This window comes from Oncorhynchus masou, chromosome 25 (genome assembly GCF_036934945.1).
Source record: "Oncorhynchus masou masou isolate Uvic2021 chromosome 25, UVic_Omas_1.1, whole genome shotgun sequence".
In the NCBI taxonomy this organism is placed as follows: Eukaryota; Metazoa; Chordata; class Actinopteri; order Salmoniformes; family Salmonidae; genus Oncorhynchus; species Oncorhynchus masou.
In genome coordinates this window covers 21,304,656-21,321,888 of record NC_088236.1, presented here as the reverse complement: position 1 = coordinate 21,321,888, position 17,233 = coordinate 21,304,656, and the positions used below count along the sequence as shown (strand labels likewise).

The 17,233-nt window shown below is 44.2% G+C and overlaps 1 protein-coding gene across 2 annotated transcripts in view; it reads right to left on the bottom strand.

The window, feature by feature from the left end:
- Positions 1-7,447, bottom strand: part of LOC135513905 (erlin-2) — a 33,749-nt gene extending 26,302 nt beyond the window's left edge. The window contains exons 1-5 of one of the 2 annotated variants that reach the window (XM_064936906.1): positions 7,358-7,447; positions 5,035-5,142; positions 4,608-4,689; positions 4,173-4,219; positions 3,978-4,039 (exon numbers count right to left, since the gene is read on the bottom strand). In XM_064936906.1, coding sequence (XP_064792978.1) covers positions 3,978-4,039; positions 4,173-4,219; positions 4,608-4,689; positions 5,035-5,141 — 298 coding nt within the window. In that variant the 5' untranslated portion in view covers position 5,142; positions 7,358-7,447. The other variant, XM_064936905.1, reaches the window with a different exon arrangement.
- Between the last annotated feature and the right edge of the window lie 9,786 nt (positions 7,448-17,233).

Sequence of the window (17,233 nt, the reverse complement as noted above, 5' to 3'; positions counted from 1 at the left end):
CAAACATTCAAATACCGTTATAGAAGGTAAAGTAAAAACCCAAACTGGTCCGTGCATCAATACAGGTATATAGTAAAATACGGTATACAGCAAAGCCCTATTTCACTAACAGAAAAAGTGATTCACTAAAGAGTTGTTTTATTTTACTAAAACAGTTAAAATGTCCAATGAAGAGTTAACTCAAAATCAAATCATTTCTGGTAACAATTAAGGACCTTACTGTGATTGTTTTCAATTAAAATTGTAAAACTGACACAAAAATAGAAGCTATCTACATTTATGTCAAAATTGAGTTATCGACGCCAGCTTCGCATGCCGATAGACAGGCCTAGGTTCTCTCGCCCTCCCTCTCTCATCAGTTATGTTTCTTTGAGAGACATCTCTTGTTTTGTATCGGTCTATGTTCTTTAATATTAGACTCACTAACTGCCCCTGATTGCTGACTCCGTGTCAACGTTACTGAATACTGCCTCACTGAATGGAAGCAGCAGTTAATCAGGACTTGTCCCAGATGGTCAACGAACAGGGACAACCACTTTGCCAACACTACGACCAGCTGGCACATCTGGGGATGCCTATGGATGAGGCCTTCCGCGTTCTTCAACGTCTCTAAATTTCCCGAGGGGCATCAACCCAATGAGAGAGCACCCCAGCCCATCCAACCGCCCGCCCAGGTCAGCGATGTCCGTTTGTCCCTCCCGGACAAATATGACGGGACTCCTTCCAAATGCCGTGGCTTCCTGCTCCAGTGCTCCCTCTTTCACTCATCAGATGGGAGCCCCCACCACAGAGAGGTCCAAGGTTGCCACGGTTATTTCCCTGCTGACCAAACAGGCATTGGAGTGGGCTACGGCCTTCTGGGAGAGAGACGGAGCTGGGTTCCTATGATGGGGTTCATGGCTCTGTTCAGGGGGGTCTTCGACCATCCACCGGAGGGCAGAGAGGGGGGGTGAGCATCTACTCCAACTACGGCAGGATGGCCAGACCACGGCGGAGTAGGCACTTATCTTTCGGACAGTGGCAGCATCCATGGTTCCTCAATCTATTCAGAAGAGGATTGCGCGAAGAGGTCCAGACGGAGTTGGTGTGCCGACAATCTAACCTTGGACACACATCTCGATAACCTTCTTCGGGAGCGTTGGCACCCCAATCGCCTCTCTCCCTCCTTTGTTGACTATCAAGAGCCTGAAACCATGGAGGTAGGGGCCACACACCTTCCCGCATCTGGGCGACGGAGACAGTTAGGGCTCTATCCCTAACTGGAGGGGCACCAGCTTCAACGGTGTCTGGTATGTTCCAACATGGAATCGACGAGAGCAGAAGGACGGCCCGTGATCATCTGTCTCCTGAGTTAGGCGCGAGTACTCCATCATCATCACTTTCCTTCAAACCTTTTTTAGGATCCATTTCACTAGCTGGCTGTCTCATCTATTGTTTCTACAGCTCTAGTGGATTCCGGTGCCACAGGGAATTTTATTGACCAGGCCCTTGCCTCCTCCCTGCACATCACCTCATACCCGCTCTTCTCTCCGTTTGCGGTCCAAGCGTTGGAAATGCAACCATTGGGATCCAGCACTGTTACGCACGCCACAGCTACACTCACCCTCACTGTGGGAACCAAGCACCAGGAAAGCACTTCCACTTCCTTCCTCAAGCACTTCCTCATCACCTCCGCACAAAGTCATACTTGGCCTCCTGTGGCTCCAACTCTATAATCCCACCATCTCCTGGTCAGAGAGGAGGATTACTGCTGGGGGACCAAGATGTCAGAGCCCTGCTTTCCTGCACCCTGTGGTTCCACATCCGTGGAGGGCTCTGTGAGTGTACGCCAGCCCATCAATCGGAACTCCCGTATCGTTGGATGCGTGTTTTGGGAAGTAGATGTGGACATCCGCCAGGCTCTGGAGAGGGTACCCACTCCTGCCACCTGCTCTCCGGAGCGCATCAAAGTCCCCACGGGGGTCAGAGATTGGTTGCTGACCTGGGCACACACATCCCTCGCCGCTGGACACCCAGGTATCACCCGCACCACTCAATCCCTTTCTGAGAAATACTGGTGACTCACTTTGGCTCAGGATGTTGCACACTATGTCAACTCATGTTCAGTATGTACTCAATCTAAATCTTCCCGACACATTCCAGCAGGAAGGTTCCTTCCCTCTCCTGTGCCTCAGCATCCCTGGTCTCATCTGTCCATTGATTTTGTCACTGATCTCCCCTCCGCTGATGGTTTCACTCCCATTTTGGTGGTTGTGTACAGATTCTTCAAATCATGCAGTTTTATCCCTCTCTCTGGTCTCCCTACCGCTCTCCAGGTCGCTGAGGCACTGTTCCAGCAGGTCTTCCGGCACTATGGCCTTCTGGAGGATATCATCTCCTATCATGGCCCCCAATTCACATCATGTGTATGAAGGCCTTCATGGAGAAGCGGATCGCCACCGCAGTGAGGCTCCCGTGATCCATCCTGGTGATCACGTCTGGCTCTCCACCAGGAACCTTCCTCTCTGCCTGCCCTGTAAGAAGTGGAGTCCCCAGTTTGTGGGGCTGTTCAAGGTCCTCGGAAGGGTCAATGAGGTAACTTAGATTACTACACCATCTAACTACCGGATCTCACCATCTTTTCATGTTTCCCTCCTCAGGCTCCTGGTCCCCTGGCTGATGACATCCCCCACGACACCCCTCGGTCTCCCTTGGACATTGAGGGGAGCCGCGTCTATGCCATCAGATCATTCCCGGACTAACAACGCCGTGGGGGTCGGCTCCAGTATCTGGTGGACTGGGAGGTGTGCTGTCCAGAGGAGCTGCCAGGACTGGTGGTAAGTAGACCGGCGACGTCGAGCACCGGAGACGTGGAGCGGGAGTAGACGTGACAGTTCCCATCTCCGGCGCTCGCTAACCACCGGTCCTGGCAACCCATCTTTACGCACACCTGCGTCTCATCATCAGTCACACCTCATTTTGCTATCAGGCAGTATTGTTTTTGTTTCCTTGTCAGACGTTTCTCATTTTGTATCGTTCTATGTTCGTTAATATTAAAGTCACTAACTGCACCTGCTTCCTGCGTTGACGTTACAGGGACGCACTGGGAGACCCAAACCGTTGCTGACAGGTGATGTCACTAGGCAGGCCAAAACTCACACCAAAACAGGAAGAAATTTCAGGTGGTCTTTTCAAACAGTTCAGACACTAAAAGAGCATTATGATACTTTTCACAATTTTACAGTATTATTCCAACCTCAGTGTGGAAATATATATAAAACCGAGGAAAATCAAGTTTACTGCACAGGGCCTTAAAGACTGAATACAATACATAAGTTTGTGTTACAATACATGGATTACAATGTTCTAAAATAGAACAGCCTATATACTAAGGAGGGATTTAAAAATTAGACATGCTATGCCACAAGTTTTATTTATTTATTTTACCTTTATATAACTAGGCAAGTCATTGTTATTTTAAATGACGGCCTAGGAACAGTGGGTTAACCGCTTGTTCAGGGGCAGAATGACAGATTTGTCCCTTGTCAGCTCGGGGGTTTGAACTTGCAACCATCTGGTTACCAGTCCAACGCTCTAACCACTAGGCTACCCTGCCGCCCCAAGTAAGATCCCAAGTGGCTCCTGAGTGGCGCAGCAGTTTAAGGCACTGCATCTCAGTGCAAGAGGCGTCGCTACAGACACCCTGGTTCGAATCCAAGCTATATCACAACCGGCCGTGATTGGGAGTCCCATAGGGCAGCGCACAATTGGCCCACCATCATCAGGGTTTGGCCGGTGTAGGCCGTCATTGTAAATAAGAATTTGTTCTTAACTGACTTGGCTAGTTAAATAAAAAATAAAAATAAGATCAGTTTTTAGTTGTGTTGAGAGAGATTAAACTTGAGCGCATAGTAAAATTGAAATAAAACTACAATGTGTTTTATTTGATTTTTTTTAAAATCTGCTCCACCTTTTGATTTATTGGCATATGACTTTACCTGCTGAGGGTACGAGGTAGTTCACCACTTCTATCCGGTCAAAGTAAATCATCACTCCACCACTGAAATAAATAAAAACAGAATGTGTAACAACGCATACATGCAATAAATCCTCAAGAATGGAGATAAAAGTAGCTGGTATTTTTTTTGCATCCATCAAGTTTATTTTGGGAAGAGATAGACAGACAACCCTACCCTGTTCCACACGGTACATTCTTCACTTCATCTGTCTGTAGAGTGGTCTACAAAGATAGAAATAAAGAGAAGGCATTCAACATTCATAAAACCATTACTTCCACAGGGCTCAGTTTGAATAAAACCTGCATTGTATTATTTACACAGTAGTTCCTTTTTCCAAGGTCAAATAACTTCACAGACTGGTCTTGGGCACAGTATAAAAACCTAAAATGTAAACTTTGTAAACTTCCCTCACATGTATACTGTCACTTTACAGAAAAAGTGTGTGGGCTTGGGGCGATGTTTGTAAACAAACTCACAAAGACACTACTTAGCATAAACATTGAAGTCCAGCCTCAGTCTTTGTACAACTACATTTGAACCTAAACCCCTCACTCCCAGTCAGACCAGCCATGCCGAGGGCCTGTTCCTGAGAAGGGTCTGTTGTCTCACCTGCACAGACTTGAAATGAGTGATGAAGGGCATCATGAGGTGGAAGCCAGGGCTACTGGTGGTGGTTAGGAGAGCTCCTCCTCTGTGGAACACACACATGATCACATCACAAGGAAATGAAAAGAATCACATCAGAGCCAAATGTCAATCAAAATTGTTCTGATGTAGTATGCAACCACAATTGCAAATGTTAGTTGTAAATGTGAGAGGAGAATGGAGAATTTGCTGGACTGATATTAAGCTCAACACAAAATAATCTTAGGCCTGTTTCTATATCACACTACAGATCTGAGTTTAGCGCTGGTATGAAGTATGTGTGCAGTGCACTGCAAGGTGAACTGATGCATGCCTCCAGAAACCAAAATGCATTAATAGACAGTAAGCCTCACAGTAGACATAACAATGACTAGCCTAATATCTAACTGACCTGTAGTAAACTCCAGTGTGTCCCTCCTCAATCTTGTGCACAGAAGAGAAGAGAGCTGCACCTCCAATTGCACAGATTATTGAGGCTATGGCACCCAACTGTGCCATCCTGGGAAGAAGAAGGACAAACAATGAGTTTCAAAAGGATCAACATACACAATGTTGGACATAGGGGACAGATTAATGAAATAAGCCTATAAGCCAAGCCTATGTAACAAGTAGGCTAGAATAAGGCTTTCATAACAATCAAATTGTAGCAAATAGAGTTACCTTGCAAGCTCTGGATATTAGCTAGAACAGTTGAATAGAATCAACCAGTGCCTTCTATACTAAACAAAAATATAAACACACCATGTAAAGTGTTAGTCCCATATTTCATGAAGTGATATAGAAGAACCAAGAAATGTTCCATACGCACAAAGCTTATTTCTCATAAATATTGTGCACCTGTTAGTGAGCATTTCTCCGTTGCCAAGATAATCCATCCACATGACAGGTATGGGATATCAACAAGCTGATTAAACAGCATGATCATTACACAGGTGCACCTTGTGCCGTGGACAATAAAACACCACCCTAAAATGTGCAGTTGTGTCACAGAGCACAATGCCACAGATGTCTCACGCCAGCCCACGACCTCCACATCCGGCTTCTTCACCTGCAGTAACATCTGAGACCAGCCACTTGGACAGCTGATGAAACTGTGTGTTTGCACAACCAAAGAATTTCTGCACAAACTGTCTCAGGGTAGCTCAGCTACGTGCTGGACGTCCTCACTAGTATCTTGACCTGACTGCAGTTCGGCCTTGTAAATCCCAGTTTCAACTGTACTGGGCAAATAGCAGACATTATGTATGACATCATGTGGGCAAGACGTTTGCTAAGGTCAACATTGTGAACAGAGTTCCCCATGGTGGCGGTGGGATTATGGTATGGGCAGGCATAAGCTAAAGACAACGAACACAAATGCATTTTATTGATGGCAATTAGAATGCACAGAGATACCATGACAAGATCCTGAGGCCCATTGTGGTGCCACTCATCCACCACTATCACTTCATGTTTCAGCATGATAATGCCCCATGTCGCAAGGATCTGTACACAATTCCTGGAAACTGAAAATGTCCCAGTTCATGGCCATACTCACCAGACATGTCACCCATTGATCATGTAGACGATACTCTAGATTGATGTGTATGACAGCGTGTTCCACTTCCAGACAATATCTAGGAACTTCGCACAGCCATTAAAGAGGAGTGGGACAACATTCCACAGGCCACAATCAACAGCCCAATCAACTCTATGCGAAGGAGATCTGTCGCGCTGCATGAGGCAAATGCTGGGATGTGTCACGCTGCATGAGGCAAATGGTCAAACCAGATACTGACTGGTTTTCTGATCCACTCCCCTACTTAAAAAAAAGATATCCGTGACCAACAGATGCATATCTGTATTCCCAGTCATGTGAAATCCATAGATTAGCCCCTAATTAATTTATTTAAATTGACTGATTCCTTAGATGAACTGTAACTATTTGAAATTGTTGCATGTTGCGTTTATATTTTTGTTCAGTGTATTTCGAAATAAGCTATAGCCATTTAAACATTAGGCCGGAATCAATCACAGGTATTAACAACATATGTGATATCCAGGCACAGGGCAGGCATATTGTTGTCAAGCTAAACTCCTCTGTCAGGAAGAAGCTTAGCTGAGACATCAACAAGGACTGACCTTGTAGCGTTATAAGAGGATTGTCCAAGACAGGGCGTGATAAAAAAAACGTCTCCCGGCTGCCTTACCTCAAAACAATCCTAACAACTGCAGCCAGCTCAAACTTCCTAACTTAGTGTGTAGTTAGCTATACAATACCTCCAAATAAGACCGCTAAACAAACCTCAAGTCAAGCAATGACAGGAGGCAGACCTTTGATACCAGGAGGTCGTGAACCTTTTTGTTGCACGTGTAGGATCAGTATCTTTGGTTCCACTTTCTAACATGGATAAGTTGATTAGCTTGGAGTTGACAGAATACTAACAGCAAACCATGAATCACCCAGTATTGGACGTACTCATACACCCCTCTCCAGCAAGAGAAGACTAAATAAGCCAACTACGTAACAAGCAACCGTTTGGCTTTTTAGCAAGCTATGCTAGCTACTTTAGCTACCTAGCTAGCTAACGTTAACCTAGGCTACGCTCGATTTCAAACACGGGAACGGTCACATCCACTGACACAATATTTCACTCACATTGTTGTCATTGTAGATACTTGATAGGTACGTTAAACCCCATTGACAAAAGTGTTCTAGAAATCCGTACGATTACCTGTAGTATTATCACTCGAGATGCCTCCTCCACCGACAAAAATAAGCAAACACCTGCTACCAGGCTCACTTCCGCATTTTACGTCATACGTCTTCAGTTGGACGTTCTTCAACGAGGAAATATCCCACAAGACCAACAGAGGGGGACAACGAGTATCATAGAAAGCTAATTATTCTGTTGTGAAGTTGATTCTGTGAAAAGAGCCATCATATCTAGCAAAAATATATTTATATTCATTTTGACACTGATATTATCCATTTACATAGGAGTACTGATAGGTAAATTGCTACCCCTTGGCTTAAGTGATACTTGAGTGACTAGACTAGCGAGCAGAGTTGCTTTTATATTAATGTAACATGTTAGGAACAGATTTGGTCAGTGTTTCACAGGGGATCATAATTACTGGGGAACATGTTATTGTATAAAAGCACCCCTTAGTCCTGTGCGTATATGAGAGTGGTGAGGTTTTAATGGATGCAGGGTTGGTGGCTGCAGGTACCTATAACATTTGTTTGTGGACCGCCATAATAACAAAGAAGGAGAAGTGGTGCGCCGATGGGAGCTTTTTTAATTTAATTTTACTAGGCAACTCAGTTAAGAACAAATTCCTATTTTTAATGACAGCCTAGGAACAGTGGGTTAACTGCCTGTTCAGGGGCAGAACGACAGATTTGTACCTTGTCAGCTCAGGGATTTAAACTTGCAACCTTTCGGTTACTAGTACAATGCTCTAACCACTAGACTACCCTGCCTCCCCTTTGTATCAGAAGGTCTTGTGTGGGTAGAAGCCAATTTATGCTTGATCCAAACATGTGCTTGAAGCTTGCCGTATGGATGGTGTGATGCAATTGCGGAGCCTCTGAAGGCAAGCAGGGGCCAAATTGAGCTCTGTACTGCATTGCCGTGCGCCTCTCAAATGTTGTAACAATGCGGAGAGCTCCAAATCGCTATGCATTGGCATGATTGGTTGACGGTAGGTGAGGGTGGGAGGTCCTATATAAACACAAACTAACTTCCTTGACAACTTCATTCACAACATCCCCTGCGCTGCTCTATGGAGCGCAAGAAGTATGAATTCCTTGACCTCAGCAGAGGCCGTATCACCATAAATGCTGCAAGGCAAATGCAGCCCTCGGATTGACCTCTAAGCCCATATAGGCTGTCCAGTGTCATTGTTGTACTTTGCTAGTAATTTGTTTGAGAGCCAACCGAGGACCATGCTGTCTTAAAATGTTTGGGGTTTAGTCTAATGTATTCTGAAGGTCTGTTGGTTTATCTGTAGGCCTATTAGTGTTTACGTTTGACAATATTCCCAAAAGTTTATCAATTTGTCACTGGAGTAATTGTCTTTGTTTTCAATTGGTTGCAGTTGAGCCCATGTGCTTGACTGGCTAACTTCACTGATAGTGGTGGTTCAAGGAACAGACTAAGTTTGCCAAACGAATCAGCTCTCACACTCTGATTTGAAACAAGAGTTAACCATAGGGAGCCGATAGTTGTGGATTACAGCACAGGCAGCCAGTAAAAATACAATTTAAGAAGATCTACAGTATATTATAAATACATTTTTAACATATTATTTACAGCCTTGAAAAGTAGAGTGAGAACTCTTCAACAAGCTTCAAAAACATTTATGTGTTTTCTCACCTCAACAACAAGCCTTTATTAGATAGGTGCAATGGTCCAGGGCAGAGATTTGGATATAATGTCCAGGGTCATGAGGCAGAGATGGCGAACGCTTTATTTATAGCCCTCGCTCGGTCGCCTCAGAAATATGAAACGCCAACCCTAACCCCTAGGTGCCGCAGTGCAATGCAGATCTGTGATGCACATTTTAAACGAGAAGAGAAAAAGGAATAACCGAGTGAGGGAAAATGTTTGTCAGAGTTCACTAAGTAGACTATCAAGGGAACATCGCTGGAACTGGCAACGTAAGCTGTGCCGGGGCCCTACTGCCATTAATCACGACTGACAAGGAACCAGGGCCCTGGGGTGGGGGGGGGCACGGGTGCTGCTGCCAGAGACTCTGGTAGTGATTATAGCATGGGGTCCACTCACAGCGAGAGTGTTGAAGGTAGAATTTGCCTATAGCTCATAGTCCCGGTAGGCTCCTCTGTGTAATCCCACAGTGTAAACAGCCCACAATTATGAAATGATCACTCTTTTACCTTTACGATTTCTTTACCTTTACTCTTTGTATAATATAAATGACACCATGTCAAATAAGTTAAGTGCAGTGCTTGAAAGCATGTCTGGCCTCATTAACTGTCAGTTGTAACAATACTTAACTAGCAGCGAAGACTGCTCTGAGTCTAGCAACCATAAATCACAGCCTGACAGCCCTCTGACAGGCTGGGAACCAGCACACAAGCAAGCCCTAATCCTTCTCTCTCTGTCTCTGTCTCTGTCTCTGTCTCTGTCTCTGTCTCTGTCTCTGTCTCTCTCTCTCTCTCTCTCTCTCTCTTTCTCTCTCTCTCTCTTTCTCTCACACACACAATTACAGCCCAACACACACTCAGACACACACACTTACATGCCCACTACTTTCTTACCTTCCTGAACAGGAGAGACTGATAAGCGGGCTTAGATTGGAAATGTATGAATGATCTCTAGAGCTTTGTATCGTGTGTTTTGTTTGCATGCGTAGTACCTAGTAACCCTCAGTCTATTGCTGTGGCCGAGTGGGGGTCGCTCCAGTGTCAATCTGTTGGTGTCCACTAAGTTGACGCGTGACTGTGTGTGTGACATGGCTGGAAAGGAAGGAAGCAGGAGAAACAAAGCCTGTGGGTCATTAATCAAAGGGCCCTGACACACACATACCAGGATGCCAGGGGTACGAGCAGACACACACATACCCACACGGGTGCAGGCATTCGCACACACCCATACACACCCTCAGACAGAGGAGAAGGCCATGACACCATGAGTGAGTGAGCTCACAGCTGGGCCAGACTCCACTCAACTCACAACATGCTGACCTACCACTCATACTCATACTCTGCATTCCTCTCCCTCAGCCTTCATCTCTCTCCATCTGATGTCCACCTGCTACCTCCTCCTTTTTTATACAATTCACCATCGCCTCACAATGGCAAAGGTACCTGACACAAAGTTAGGGAGAAAGGGAATAGGTCAATATATTATTTTCAGCTTTTGAAAACTGATGTTCTACCTTTCCACTGTCCTCCTTTTCAGTGCCATTCATTATCATTACTGTCTGTGTTCCAGGTCTTGAATATCCTCTCTCTTGTCTCTGCTGCTCTCTCTCTCCTCCCTCTCTCTTGCTCCATCACCACATTCATCTCCTCGTTGCTGAGATCTCCATTTAATGTCTTTCTCATGGGTGTCCGCCTGCTTTTACTTCATCTGGAGATGTATGAGAGGGCTCAGTGTATGTGAACATTATATGTGTATTACAGTGTGTCTGTGTTCGTTTGAGTGTGTGTGTCTGGGGGCGGGGTAAAATGGTCCTATGAATGTGCTTGGCTATATTTGTCGTACATAGACACAGTGTGTGTCTGGTGCAGTGGGGGTATAGGAAAGGCTCTTTGAAGACTTCAGAGAGGCAATGGAAGAATCACAAATTTTCAGATACACTGAACAAACATATAAACACAACATGTAAAGTGTAGGTACCATTTTTCATGAGTTGAAATAAAAGATTCCAGAAATTTTCCAAACGCACAAAAAGCTTATTTCTCAAAAATGTTGTGCACAAATTTGTTTACATCTCTGTTAGTGAGCATTTCTCCTTTGCCAAGATAATCCATCCACCTGACAGGTGTGGGATATCAACAAGCTGATTAAACAGCATGATCATTACACAGGTGCACCCTGTGCTGTGGACAATAAAAGGCCTCTAAAATGTGCAGTTTTGTCACACAACACAATGCCATCGATGTCTCACATTTTGAGGGAATGTGCAATTGGCATGCTGACTGCAGGAATGTCCACCAGAGCTTTTGCCAATGCCGTTCTAGAGAATTTGGCAGTATGTCCAATCGGACTTACAAATGCAGACCACGTGTATGGCGTTGTGTGGACGAGCAGTTTGCTTATGTCAACGTTGTGAACAGAGATGGGGTAATGGTTTGAGCAGGCATAAACTATGGACAACGAACACAACAGCATTTTATTGATGGCAATTTAATGCACAAAGATACCGTGACAAGATCCTAAGGCCCATTGTGCCATTCATCCATCGCCATCACCTCATGTTTCAGCATGATCATGCACGGCCCCATGGTCGAAGGATCTGTTCACAATTCCTGGAAGTTGAAAATGTCCCAGTTTTTCCATGGCCAGCATACTCACCAGATATGTTGCCCGTTGAGCATGTTTGGGATGCTCTGGATGTCTTCCTCTTCCCGCCAATATCCAGCAACTTAGCACAGCACTTGAAGAGGAGCAGGACAACATTCCACAGGCCACAATCAACAGCCTGATCAACTCTATGCGAAGAAAGTGTGTCGCGCTGCATGAGGCAAATGGTGTTCACACCAGACGCTGACTGTTTTCATGGTCCGCGCCCCTACTTTTTTTAAAGGTATATGTGACCAACAGATGCATATCTGTATTTCCAGTCTTGTGAAATCCATAGGTTAGGGCCTAATTATGCATTTTTATTTAACCTATGTAAATTGACTGATTTCTTTATATGAACTATGACTCAGTAAAATCTTTGAAATTGTTGCATGTTGTGTTTATATTTTTGTTCAGTATAGATAGCCCCTCATGCATCTGCTCTAGGAACTAGGAAGAGGCTGTAAGGCTAACAGCTGCTAGCCATCTATCTGACCTTGCTGGAAGGACAAGGGGTGGTCTGCAGGGACTCAGTTCGGCAAGGAGTTTGTATACCAGGGCTATGTCCCAAATGTCACCCTGTTCCCTATATAGTGTACTACTATTGCAATAAGGAAAAGGGTGCCATTTTGGACACACTTCAGAACCTCTTTTGTTGCCTCTATGGTAAATCAGGTAGGGATAATGAAGGATGCATTGATGGATTTGTATTATCGTCTTAGTCATTTCCATTGAGAGATGTTCTGTACTTGTATTACACTTGACAGTGCATATCCCTTGGCTTAGGAAACATGTTGTACATGTGAGCACAGTTATTACATAAACTATCACCCTGATTAATGGAAAAATAAATGGTTTTGTGTCCCTTTCTCACTTAAAGGGGATTTATAGAGTCATGTAGGCCTATTAATTCACTCATTCAAAGGCAGCTTGACAGGCTGGTTGATTTATTGCTTAGGTGATTTATTGAGATTGAAAATGTGACCCTTTTTCTTTCATAACACAGAAAATATCAAAGTAGCACTGGAAAGCCTCATCTTGACATGTTGCTTTCTAAAACCTAGTTTGTGAGAGTCACAGTACTTACTTGGCTGTTTCTCCCTCCCTTCCTTCCCCTCCTTCCTTTCCTCTATCCCTCCCTAACTCTTTACCTCCTGCCTGTTCCCTAATGCTCACTCTCCACAAATCCCTTTTCTCCCTACTCCCCCCCCAGCACTCCCCTAACCCCACTATGGTCTCACACACCAGGCCTGCCATAAATCAATGGGTAGGATTGTGTCTGCCAGTTAGACTAAACAAGAGCATTTGTGAGGATTTGCTCTACCCCATTAATCATCTTGACAGTTTGAAAAACACATTTCCCCTTTAATGACTGTATTTGGATAATCATCTCTGTTTCTCCTCCTGCCTCTGCTCTCCTGGCCCAGGCCCTCCCTTCCCTCTTTTTCTTTCTGCCCCAAGCAACATCACAGGCAGCTAGCTGGGTTGACTTACTGCAGGACAGAGCTTGTGTCCAAAATGGCAGCCTATTCCCTATAAAGTGCACTATTTGTGACCAGGGTCCATAGGGCAGTGCTCAAAATTAGTGCACCATGTAGTGAATATGGTGCTATTTGGGACACACACGGAGAGGCTAGGCGGAGAAATAGTGAGGGAGTGGTCTCTCTCAGGCTTCTAAAAGGGTCTTGAGTAATCACAGCTAGGGCCTCTGGTGGATTTTTTTTCATGAAACCGCTATAACTCTCCTTTTGTAAACTCCTGTATGTGAGCACACACACTCACAGTCCTGCTGAATTAAAATTCACAAAACACGAATGGGCATGAGATGCTGACAGCAAACAACTCTGTAATGTAACGTTAGAGGGGCAACGAGCTAGGGAGACTTGTGGGACAATACAGTGCCTTGCGAAAGTATTCTGCCCCCTTGAACTTTGCAACCTTTTGCCACATTTCAGGCTTCAAACATAAAGATATAAAACTGTATTTTTTTGTGAAGAATCAACAACAAGTGGGACACAATCATGAAGTGGAACAACATTTATTGGATATTTTAAACTTTTTTAACAAATCAAAAACCGTAAAAGTGGGCGTGCAAAATGATTCAGCCCCCTTAAGATAATACTTTGTAGCGCCACCTTTTGCTGCGATTACAGCTGTAAGTCGCTTGGGGTATGTCTCTATCAGTTTTTCACATCTAGAGACTGAAATTTTTTCCCATTCCTCCTTGCAAAACAGCTCGAGCTCAGTGAGGTTGGATGGAGAGCATTTGTGAACAGCAGTTTTCAGTTCTTTCCACAGATTCTCGATTGGATTCAGGTCTGGACTTTGACTTGGCCATTCTAACACCTGGATATGTTTATTTTTGAACCATTCCATTGTAGATTTTGCTTTATTTTGGATCATTGTCTTGTTGGAAGACAAATCTCCGTCCCAGTCTCAGGTCTTTTGCAGACTCCATCAGGTTTTCTTCCAGAATGGTCCTGTATTTGGCTCCATCCATCTTCCCATCAATTTCAACTATCTTCCCTGTCCCTGCTGAAGAAAAGCAGGCCCAAACCATGATGCTGCCACCACCATGTTTGACAGTGGGGATGATGTGTTCAGAGTGATGAGCTGTGTTGCTTTTACGCCAAACATAACGTTTTGCATTGTTGCCAAAAAGTTCAATTTTGGTTTCATCTGACCAGAGCACTTTCTTCCACATGTTTGGTGTGTCTCCCAGGTGGCTTGTGGCAAACTTTAAACAACACCTTTTATGGATATCTTTAAGAAATGGCTTTCTTCTTTCCACTCTTCCATAAAGGCCAGATTTGTGCAATATACAACTGATTGTTGTCCTATGGACTGAGTCTCCCACCTCAGCTGTAGATCTCTGCAGTTCATCCAGAGTGATCATGGGCCTCTTGGCTGCATCTCTGATCAGTCTTCTCCTTGTATGAGCTGAAAGTTTAGAGGGACGGCCAGGTCTTGGTAGATTTGCAGTGGTCTGATACTCCTTCCATTTCAATATTATCGCTTGCACAGTGCTCCTTGGGATGTTTAAAGCTTGGGAAATCTTTTTGTATCCAAATCCGGCTTTAAACTTCTTCACAACAGAATCTCGGACCTGCCTGGTGTTTTCCTTGTTCTTCATGATGCTCTCTGCGCTTTTAACGGACCTCTGAGCCTATCACAGTGGAGGTGCATTTATACGGAGACTTGATTACACACAGGTGGATTGTATTTATCATCATTAGTCATTTAGGTCAACATTGGATCATTCAGAGATCCTCACTGAACTTCTGGAGAGAGTTTGCTGCACTGAAAGTAAAGGGGCTGAATAATTTTGCACGCCCAATTTTTCAGTTTTTGATTTGTTAAAAAAGTTTGAAATATCCAATAAATGTTGTTCCACTTCATGATTGTGTCCCACTTGTTGTTGATTCTTCACAAAAAAATACAGTTTTATATCTTTATGTTTGAAGCCTGAAATGTGGCAAAAGGTTGCAAAGTTCAAGGGGGCAGAATACTTTCGCCAGGCACTGTATCTAACAACTAGCTAAATACAAGGGCTCAAAGCCTGTTGTTAGAGTCACTGTGATGGACTCAAGCCACCGTGTCAGTTTCAACCAACTGTGTTCACTGTCTTATTCAGAGTTGTCATTGCATAAAAGAGCCAAGTATGGGAGTGATAAGGGTGACTCCTACTGTGTGTGTGTGTGTACTGGACACCTGGAATTATGTCTTTGTTTGAACAGTTGCGAGACCACAATACCATCCCTTGAATACAATCTATAGATGAGCGAACATGGCACACACAGAGATACACAAACCTGTTTGGTCTAGAAACAGAGCTCATACAGTCAGTCCATTGTCATTCATTACCTACTTTCAGATCAAGTCAAATATTCACAAACTAGGGTTACGTCTTTGCTCACTGGCACTTCGACAGATTTGTCACCTAGTCAGCTCGAGGAATCAAACCAGAGACCTTTTGGTTACTGGCCAAACGCTCTTAAATGCTAGGCTACCTGCCGCCCAATGACTGTGTGATAGATTAATAGATGGTTACTCATTAAGAATTATCACATCCTCCTTGGTTCAACATGTGGTTTTAATGTTACATGTTAGATAAGTATGCCCTAGGCCCAAAAATAATTGTATAAGATAACCTTGACTTTGCCTCTGATAAGAATAATGATCTGGGATTAATTAGACTTTGAAGTTTATGACTTGAGAAAATTCAGACCAGCTGCATTCAACGTGTGACCTAAACACCTTCTCTAGGCCAAAGCCATTTTGACTAAAGACTGCATCTGGGTTGGATGCACACTTTGAGAGAGACAGCAGAGGCAGAAACCATGAATACTGTGTGTATTATGACCACAGGCTGTCCCATAGTGAAGGAGAAAAAACTTGTCAACCAGGGCACGAATGGCAAGTAGGAGGGCTGCCACTCATTCTTTCCAGGCACCTGGAGCAGAGCCTCGCTCTCCCAGCACGCAAACAAGGCTGCAATAGCGGTATGCACGTTATTATTAGCAGTGTACCATAATTGTGATGTCCTTTTCTTCTCCTCGATTACCAGGTGTATAACCTAATATAGCAGGCGTAGAAAGTCCACATGTCACGTTCTGACCTTAGTTCCTTTTTTATGTCTTTGTGTTAGGTTGGTCAGGGCGTGAGTTGGGGTGGGTTCTTTTTTCTATGTTGTTATATTTCTATGTGTTTGGCCGAGTATGGTTCTCAATCAGAGGCAGGTGTCATTCGTTGTCTCTGATTGAGAATCATACTTAGGTAGCCTGTCCCCATTTTGGTTGTGGGTGTTTATTTTCTGTTTAGTGTCTGTTCACCTGGCAGAACTGTTTAGTTTTCTCTTCGTTGTTATTTTGTGTAGGGTTCAGTTTTTCAATTAACGAGAATCGTTACACCACACATCCTTTTTTCAGGGGAAACGAAAGATAGGTTGAAAAACACTGTTTATCTGAAATCCAGAAACATTTGCTTTCCGCCGATGCTGCTAAGGGTGCTGGGTGTATGTCTGTGAGTGGTGCACAAGCACGGAATAGGACAACTGAATGTGGAGCAGAGGCAAAGCAGCAGAGGTGTTCCTTCAAATGAGTTTGGCCGTCAATTGGGGCACTGTGTGTTTTATTTAGTTATTGCTTTTAAGTCTGACGTTATGCGGTGCTTTAATGCAGGTGTGAATGAGACGGGGGTTGGAATTAAGCTTGTGGAGAGGGCAGCCATTTTTATATGTGGAAATAAAGCAGGAGTTGTGTGATTGCTTAAAAACCTCTATGGAATCAGTGCTCCCCCCCACAGGACGGTTGAGCTAACGTGATTAGCATGAGGTTGTAAGTAACAAGAACATTTCCCAGGACATAGACTTATCTGACATGGGCAGAAAGCTTAAATTCTTGTTAATCTAAATGCACTGTCCAATTCAAGGTAGCTATTACAGTGATAGAAAACCATGCTATCGTTTGAGGAGAGTGAATGGGTATTGAAAATGTGCACGGGTATTGAAACTTGAAAATGTATTAATAAACCAATCTGGCACATTTCGGCAGTCTTGATACAACATTTTGAACA